The following is a 9703-nucleotide window of genomic DNA, read 5'->3' as shown; positions in this document are numbered from 1 at the left end:
TTCAATTAATCCCTTATGTACAGACTCAAATAAACACCAAAAAATCTACAATTTTCATAAAACTTTGTTGTGATTAATGCTTCTGAGGGATTACACTTTTTCAACACTGACAGCTTTCACACAGTACCGAAAAAAAATTATATATTAAAATAATCTTTTCTGTAAATCATTTATTCTATGAGAAAGAAATGGCAATTTCATAACAACAGGTAAAAGAAGAAAGTTATGTTAGATATTCAAACCTGAGAGGGCAATTTGAGTAAAACATTACAGGTAAATGAAGGTTATTCAGAATTAACTCAAGTTTTCACTAAACACTTCATCTGTTGAGAGAATTAACTGAAGAAGAAAATAATATACAGTTATCAGCAGCTAACAGATGTTACAATAAGTTTATCAAGATCTGTTACATAGTTTATCATCTTTTCAGGGTCCTCCTTGCATGGTTTATCATTAAATTTCTTGCATAACATCATCCGCCCATTTCTGTTTTAGAGATTTGTATTCAATATTGAATAAACCAAAAATCTGCACACAATGCACTCCAAGACTCCCTACTTATAATTTCATAAGGAAAAAGTTATTCTGTTTCAGGTTATTTTGTTAATTAAATGATCTATATTAATTGATTGATTTCTAAAATTTTTGAAAATTTCAAAAGATACATCAACAAAGGAGAGGGATGTTCACTAAAGGCATCCCCCGATAATACAATTCAATTAACACAATCAGTATACAAATATACAAGGTATTTGTCACCTTTCAATTCTTCGGTTACCTTTTTCAATACACAGTTGATAAAAATTCCAGCAAAAAGAATTGAAATTTCAAAGAAGAAAACAAACATGTACAAGATAATTATCATTACGGTTATCTTGAAGATATAATAATTTTTGCTCTTTCATTGACATATGATGTAAATTCTTCATATCAGACATAACTCTTATTATTTTTTTTTTTTTGTAAATTAACCATTAACTATACGCAATTTGAGGAAATAACTTTACTCTGAAAAAAAAAAAAAACACACTAAAACAATAAACAAAGAAGGTGGATCAAACAAAAGGAAAGGTTTCTTTTTTTTGTAAAGCAGAAAAAAGTCTCTGAATAGCAAGATTTGTTTCTTTTTCTCACAGAAAGTTAATCAAATATTGAATATTTTTTACATGAAGAGCTGAAAAAAACTTGGTCACGGAAGAATGATGCAAACACATATTTTTTGGAAAGCATTTTTCCTGTTTCAAGTACATCCTATAAAATTAATCATACAATTTCGGCAAGCCTTTACACTTTTAAACTCTCTTCAAGTATTTCTAAAACTGAACAAGGTGAGGTCATAACAAAATTATTTCCTCTTTTGAAAACACTTATATTCACTGACATGACCTCATCTTTTTTTGTGAGGGTTTGAGTTCCAATAAAATTCAAGGAGGTTACTTTTTTTTCTATCAGGAATGTTATCGATACACAGAGAGCTTTGTTTAACATAATCTTATTTCACCTACATCATTTATTGTATATTTTTATTATATAATGTAGTAGATATTGAAAATTATGACTGTCAACATCTGTCAGTTAAATACAGCCAACTTGTTACAGAAAAGGAAAATACAACATGTTACAGGGAAAAGGAACAAATATTTAAACTTAACCATCACTCAGTGTTGCATTTATCAACATATCAGCAAATAAAATATTGAACCTGATTATAACCTTATTATACACAAACATGTAATTTTATAACATTATTAGGCTGATATGTAAATTCAATTACATTTTTATAACTAATAATAAACTCTCAAAAGAACAATTTAATACTCAAATGAAGGCAACCGTTTGAACTTTGGAATTTAATGTTGAACTTAGGAAAAATGCACCCCTATTATCACCTTTGAGAGTTTGTTTCATTTTACGCCCTTTCCTCCCAACAGTATTTCAGTCATATAGGCGGGTAGTTTCCTAACCCATCGTTTCTGGAGAGTTACACCAGTACCAGACTACCTTCCTCAGCCGCTAAACTTACCAAAGCATCTATTGGGGATCGAAACCCACGCCAGAGAGGTAACTGGAATTAGAAAAGTCATCGACTCTAACCCCTCGACCCAGAGGCAGTTACCTTTAAGAGATGAATGAATTAAACTACAAGTATAAAGAAAGAACTGTTATGATGTATTCTTAGCATATAAATAAATGTATAAAGAAAAAAGAAAACATCAAAATATAAAGGCACATTATGCCTGAGAAATCAGATATTTTGAATTCTTTAGAAAGGTTGAACCATGTGTCTAATAATGCTTTTGAGAGCATATTACATGTTAAACGCCTGGAAGAGAAGGAGCATGGAACATGCAGTAATGTGCAAAAAAGGTAGCAAAAATGTTAACAAAGTAGTATTTTGACTTCCAGACAAAATCACTATACTGGTATTTATACCAAAGTATAAGAAACAAAAGATAGTAATTCTATATACGGTCAATGAGTAACTTTTTGCAACTGTAACAAGATACCATAAATAAGAAGTTCTTAAGAAATACAAATGATGCTATTCAGGCACTTAATAGGCCTTTAAACTTTTCACTTAACATATATATCTGCAGATGTTTTCCTCTTATAGCAACTACCTGTAAATGGAAGCGGTCTCAGTGCCAAGATTTTCCCCAAATTTAAAAACATAAAATGTCCAATCCTTAATCTTTCCTTGAAAAGTGTTTTTGTTCACAAAGAAAACCTTAAAAATTGAAGTTAAAATGATTTAAAGAAGAATTATAATTTGAATACAAAACATTTATTCCTTGAAGCGATTCCCTTATTTTCTATGTCTTTATTCGTTATTGTTAGTTACTATGGACACTTTACAATATAATTTTCCAATACCATACAGTAATGGTGGCATTCCTAAAATGTTGGAAAAGGTGTCTGGTGGTGACAGGTCTGTAATCTTTTATTCCTGAAAATTTAAGAGACCTGGGTTCACAAAATATTAATATATCAGTAACTATACCACTTAATTACAAATATTACAGCAGGAAATTATGTGACCTACAGGTTAACTTGATTGTAGAATAAAAAATTACTGAAAATTTTAAACAGGCCAGTTAATATAGATTGTGCACCAAGGTTTAACAGTACCATACACAGTGTTCCTAATAGACAAATGATTTCTTCAATCTATGTAAAATAAGAACACACAGTGACACTCATTTAATGATATATCAAAAAAAAAAGAAAAAAAAAGAGCATAGCATATGATGTTAACACTTGTCTATTAAAATAACAACTTTTTACAAAAAATTCGAAGTGAAAAAAGGAGCATAACTCCAAATATATAGCTTTCAAAATTATACTGAATTATTACCATGATAAGCATTGATTCCAAGTTTCATAAAGATATCTTTAAATTTGTTTGACTAACAGGCTACATTAACATCTTTACATGATGACAACAAAGACGACAATGATGCTACAGCGATCGTAATAGCTAGACTTTTTCTTAACAAGAGGGCCATGATGGCCCTGAGGTCGCTCACCTGTATATAGGCCCCCCCAACCCACCCCCCCAACGTTTGCAGGGCCAATTTAACCCAAGGGCTTTTATTTGCACAAACTTGGTAGACACCCATAAGAAGATGTTTTCATGCTAAACATCTAAGCTCTAGATCATTGGGCTTTTTAAAAGAAGATTTTTTTAAGTTTTTACTATACACATATAGTTAAAAACAATGACACCCCTGGGGCCGGGCCAGTTTTGACCCCAGGACTTTTATTTGAACAAACTTTGTAGACACTTACTAGAAGATGTTTCATGCTTAATATCTAAACTTTAGCTATTTGGATTTTTTCAAAGAAGATTTTAAGTTTTTGCTATACACATATAAAGAAAATCAATGACCGCCGGGGGGGGCCAATTTTGACCCCAGGTCTTTTATTTGAAAAACTTTGTAGACACTCACTAAAAGATATTTCATGCTTAATATCTTAACTCTAGCTATTTGGGTTTTCTCAAAGAAGATTTTTTAAGTTTTTGCTATACACATATAAGGAAAATCAATGACACCCCGGGGCGGTGCCAATTTTGACCCCAGGGCTTTTATTTGAACAAACTTGGTAGACACCTATTAGAACATGTTTGATGCTAAATATCTTAGCCATAGCTCTTTGAGTTCTTTAAAAGAAGATTTTTTAAGTTTTTACTATATGCATATAGGGAAAATCAATGACCCCCCGGGGCGGGGCCAATTTTGACCCCAGGGCTTTTATTTGAACAAACTTGGTAGACACTTATTAGAACATGTTTCATGCTAAATATCTTAGCTCTAACTTTTTTGGTTCTTTAAACAAGAGGGCCATGATGGCCCTGAGGTCGCTCACCTGTATATAGCCCCCCCCCCCCCAACGTTGCAGGGCCAATATAACCCAAGGGTTTTTATTTGCACAAACTTGGAAGACACTCATAAGAAGATGTTTCATGCTAAACATCTAAGCTCTAGATCATTGGGCTTTTTAAAAGAAGATTTTTCTTAAGTTTTTACTATACACATATAGTTAAAAACAATGACACCCCTAGGGCCGGGCCAGGGCTTTTATTGGAACAAACTTTGTAGACACTTACTAGAAGATGTTTCATGCTTAATATCTAAACTCTAGCTATTTGGGTTTTTTCAAAGAAGATTTTAAGTTTTTGCTATACACATATAAAGAAAATCAATGACCCCCGGGGCGGGGCCGATTTTGACCCCAGGTCTTTTATTTGAACAAACTTTGTAGACACTCACTAAAAGATGTTTCATGCTTAATATCTTAACTCTAGCTATTTGGGTTTTTTCAAAGAAGATTTTTTAAGTATTTGCAATACACATATAAGGAAAATCAATGACACCCCGGGGCGGTGCCATTTTTGACCCCAGGGCTTTTATTTGAACAAACTTGGTAGACACTTATTAGAACATGTTTCATGCTAAATATCTTAGCCATAGCTCTTTGAGTTCTTTAAAAGAAGATTTTTTAAGTTTTTACTATATGCATATAGGGAAAATCAATGACCCCCCGGGGCGGGGCCAATTTTAAACCCAGGGCTTTTATTTGAACAAACTTGGTAGACACCCATTAGAACATGTTTCATGCTAAATATCTTAGCTCTAACTCTTTTGGTTCTTTAAAAGAAGATTTTTTAAGTTTTTACTATATGCATATAGGGACAATCTATGACTCCCGGGGCGGGGCCAATTTTGACCCCAGGGCTTTTATTTGAACAAACTTGGTAGACACCCATTAGAACATGTTTCATGCTAAATATCTTAGCTCTAGCTCTTTGGGTTCTTTAAAAGAAGATTTTTTAAGTTTTTACTATATGCATATAGGGAAAAATCAATGACCCCCCGGGGCCGGGCCAATTTTGACCCCAGGGCTTTAATTTGAACAAACTTGGTAGACACCCATTAGAACATGTTTCATGCTAAATATCTTAGCTCTAGCTCTTTGGGTTCTTTAAAAGAAGATTTTTTAAGTTTTTACTATATGCATATAGGGAAAATCAATGACCCCCCAGGGCGGGGCCAATTTTGACCCCAGGGCTTTTATTTGAACAAACTTGGTAGACACTCACTAGAAGATGTTTCATGCCAAATATCTAAGCTCTAGCTCTTATGGTTTTTTAAAAGAAGATATTTAAAGTTTTTTCTTTCGGTTGCCATGGCAACCAGAGTTCTGCATGGAATTAAATTCTTTGAACAATTTTTAAAGGTGACCACCAAAGGAACATTCCTGTGAAGTTTGGATGAAATTGGCTTAGTGGTTTATGAGGGGATGTCATTTAAAGTAAAAGTTTACGGACGGACGAGGGACGGACGACGGACGGACGCTGGACGAAAAGCGATCACAAAAGCTCACCCTGTCACTTTGTGACAGGTGAGCTAAAAACAGACAAACTAAAAAAGATTTTTCAAGCGTTTAATAATGATAAATTTTGAAAGATATTTCTATGCTTACTTTGAAATTGATACGTAATTCTTTTATATTATTCTCCAAACAATGTAAGCATCTGATAAACAAACCTGACAAATATAAGAGAAATAGTCATTTACATTTGTACATGTATCTAACATAAATTTATTAGTTGTGACCAAGTCTTTTTATAACTTATTTAAACTGAATCTGATTATAACTGCTGATACATTTAAGTACTGTAGAAATGCAAAAGTTGTTCCGAAGAAAGGCCTAAACAGTAAATACCACTTAATATTTCTTTGATACCACTTCCACATTACTCAGAATTCATGCTACCCAAGTTATTCCAATGACATAATAACAGAAAGAAAAGACTTCTTTCATTTTAGCTTTTAAGTTTTGCATGATTTAGTTTATATCTATGTATATCATGTTCTTCGTCAAAATACACATCACCAGTCAAGAAGTGTCTCTCAGACTCCCTATACCAATCTTCAACATCAAATTCTGGAAAGAAAAAGTTCATTTCTTTCAACGCAGTTTCATCAGAATCGGACCCATGCGTTGAATTTCTTGTGTCTGTCAAACCAAATTGTCCCCTAATACTGTTTGGATCCTCATGTATAGTTTTAAATACTTTAGTTGCTCCCATTAGCTTTCTCCACTCTGCTATGGCATTTTCTCGAGCCAGAATATGGGTACTGATTGGTCCACTTGACATAAATGACACCAGTCTATTGTAAAAAAATCGCCCTTCATGCTCCCTGTAGAAATCCTCGACTCTCGCTCTTGGTAGATGCATTCTTTTTGAGCGAATAAACAAGAATTCTTTTTGATGAATAAGTTCTTTAATCTGATGAACTAGATGTGGATGAGAAACCACATTAGGTTTTTAATATTGCAAGGGTTAATTGTAAACTTCTTCTTGATGCTGATGACATGTTTATTCTTGTGAGCACAATTTCTTTTTTTTTAACACAATGATAAACTTCTAGCAGTCAATCACTAGTTCATTGACTTTAAAAATCACACTTTTAAGCTGCAAAATTCAGAATCAAGTTTACTTGTTTTTCACTCCAGGATCTTTCATCAGTTTTTCAAAAATTTGTTGATTTCGCAACTTGGAAGCTTCAAGTTCAGAACGTGTCATTTTATATTTCTGAAAAGGAAATAATAAGTATGATGTTGAATATCATCAATAACAGTGAATCATGTCAGAATGTATGGTTGTTGGGTTTGTATGTTTTGGCATTTAATGATAAATTACTCAATTAAATGCCATCATACATTGTATGTGTAACTGTTAAAAGATTTTTCATTGAGGCTTTACAAATGAAATACATGTTTCCAGATTCAGCACCTCCTCTCCAGATTCAAATTAATTTCTATCAAAGTTTTAAGCTGTTGTAAATTACTAAATAGAAAATAAATTATGTCATGTAAACAAATACAATGTATTTACATAACAGAAACTATTTCAATATAAGACACATTCAAAACACATATATAAGATAAACTAAAATAGCTTAAATGGCCTTTAATTAACAGTAAGCTCAAAGAGCTGGCCCAAAGGGCATGCTGGCAAAGCGGGCTTAATGGTAATGCGAGTATCTGCTAGATTGTGTTGGTTTTGAAAACTTTTGCCAACATTTTTCTTGACTAAAAACCTAAAACCCCGACAGAAGTGTGGTAAAGTGGATGTAATTGAGTTGTACTGTGATATATTTTATTTTATATGTCTAGTCCAAGGTAAAGAGTCAACTCTGTCCTATACCAACTTGGCACACTTTGAACAAAAAAAACATATTAAACATATTAACTTTTTCTGATTATGTTATCATGTAATCAAGGAAAGCTGTTTTAAATGAAAAAAAAAACAACAACAAGAAACAACAGATATCTGGTATATTATTATATAATTGTACATTGTATTTCTGCAGAGTTAATGTATATTTAGAAAAAAAATTGTTATGTTTATTCATGCAGATTCGTTAAAAATTACTATAATACAAATACGGTGTATGTTCCTTTTACATACATAACAACAACATGTTAAGCATTTATTAACATGCAATGAATTTTGCTATGTCCCAAGGATGGATTGTCATAAGTTTTTATTACCCAAATCATTAAAAACGCTTTCATTACCCACAAAAATGTAATACTGATTTAGAAAACATCTTTACACTTTTATGAATAAGTCCAGATATTATGTGGTTCCAACATTTTAATAAATTGAAAAGTGGGCGGAGTTGACACGCGCCGAGTTGGAATAGGGCCGAGCTGACACGGGGGCAGAGTGCAGTTTAGGGCCGAGCTGACCCAGATTCCCGGTACAAGTCAACCCGGCCCTAAGTCAACCCGGCCTCAAGAGAATCCTGCCCCAAATTAGTCAATCCAGCCCCAATTCAATCTGATATCTGGTCAACCCGGCCCAATTTTTATTATTAGTTATTTGCCACTAAATTTCCTTCAATAACTTTTTCTACTCAAGAAATAATGTGAATAATTATTATTGCAAGATAAAAAAAAAAGATTATGATATCTACACATTAGCCGTTGTCATCAAAACTAGTTAACTAATGTGCTCTATTGTTTAACTAACAACTTATTTAAAGAAAAGGTGACGATTCTAAAACAGATCTTTGAATACATTCTCTTGTGCGGTTTATTATTTCCTGAATAGAATAAAGATATAGAAAGATAATAAGAAAAAGTGAAAAAGAAGTGCTATATTGATAATATTAAAACGTTTCTCTCTTCTCTCGATTTCGGGTCTATACCTGTAGACACAGTTTTAATAAGGGCTGAGTGTTGCGGACAGCTCTTTGTAGAGGTACATGTGGAAAAAGAAAACACATAGAGTAAGCACGGATGTAATATAAATCCGTGTAGTAAGTCCTAAAATATTTCAAAAGTGAGTTATTAAAAAATTAAAATTATTTCATTATTTTTCTCTTGATTTACTAGTATCGTAACGGTACCAAAATAGACATCATAAGTTAAAGCATTTTCATATTTAGGAAAATATATTTTCGAATTTACATCAAATAAAGACATGAAACAGGCCAAGGTTTTTTCACAATTAATATTTCTTTGTTTATTGATTGCTCTTACTTATTTGTTCATCACGTTTGAATAAATGCATACGATCACACATAATAATTATTATTGAATTTTATGTAATCATTCATTATCACCATCATGTATAAAAGCAATTAAAATACCGACAAATTATAGCCTAATAATGTTTTCAATAACTTTATTACATGGTTCATAATCTTCATTCAGTAAAGTTTTATTTATTTGTAAATATGAAATTATTTATACATTTTTTTTTTAATTTTTTTTTTTGTGTGTAATAAATATATCATTTAATATATGAAAGAAGCAAAATATTGTCTAAAACATAATAATTTAATTTAATAAGATATTCTCTGAAAATCATTTTGGGGCTGGATTGACCGATTTTGGGGCCGCATTGACCAAATAAAATTAATGTAGGTCCAGATTGACCAATTTTAGGGCCGGGTTGACTAATTTTTGGGCTCGATTGACTTGAGGCCGGGTTAACTTGGGCCGGGTTGACTGTAATTCCTGCAAATTGCATTGGGTGACAAGATAATTTACTATTTTGTGTGTGGGCAATATCTCGCCTCTACGCCTACTGTAAAAGTGAGATTCTGACCCAGAACGAAAATATCTCAGAATCCAGATTCCACAGACACTTGGTGTGCTGAGCTAAAAACGCCTTTAATAT

The 9703-nt window shown here is 32.4% G+C and overlaps 1 protein-coding gene across 1 annotated transcript; it reads right to left on the bottom strand.

The window, feature by feature from the left end:
• Positions 1-4400: 4400 nt before the first annotated feature.
• On the bottom strand, positions 4401-7098 carry LOC132746745 (nucleoside diphosphate kinase 6-like). Its single transcript, XM_060735995.1, is given in 2 exon segments — positions 4401-6835; positions 6837-7098. Coding segments are annotated over 2 exon segments (555 nt in total). The 5' UTR covers positions 6885-7098; the 3' UTR covers positions 4401-6328.
• Between the last annotated feature and the right edge of the window lie 2605 nt (positions 7099-9703).

Source organism: Ruditapes philippinarum, unplaced genomic scaffold, assembly GCF_026571515.1.
Source record: "Ruditapes philippinarum isolate M1 unplaced genomic scaffold, ASM2657151v2 ctg22811_1_1_1_1, whole genome shotgun sequence".
NCBI classification, from domain to species: Eukaryota; Metazoa; Mollusca; class Bivalvia; order Venerida; family Veneridae; genus Ruditapes; species Ruditapes philippinarum.
The sequence above is the reverse complement of the archived record's forward strand: the minus strand, read 5'-3'. Positions and strand labels throughout refer to the sequence as shown.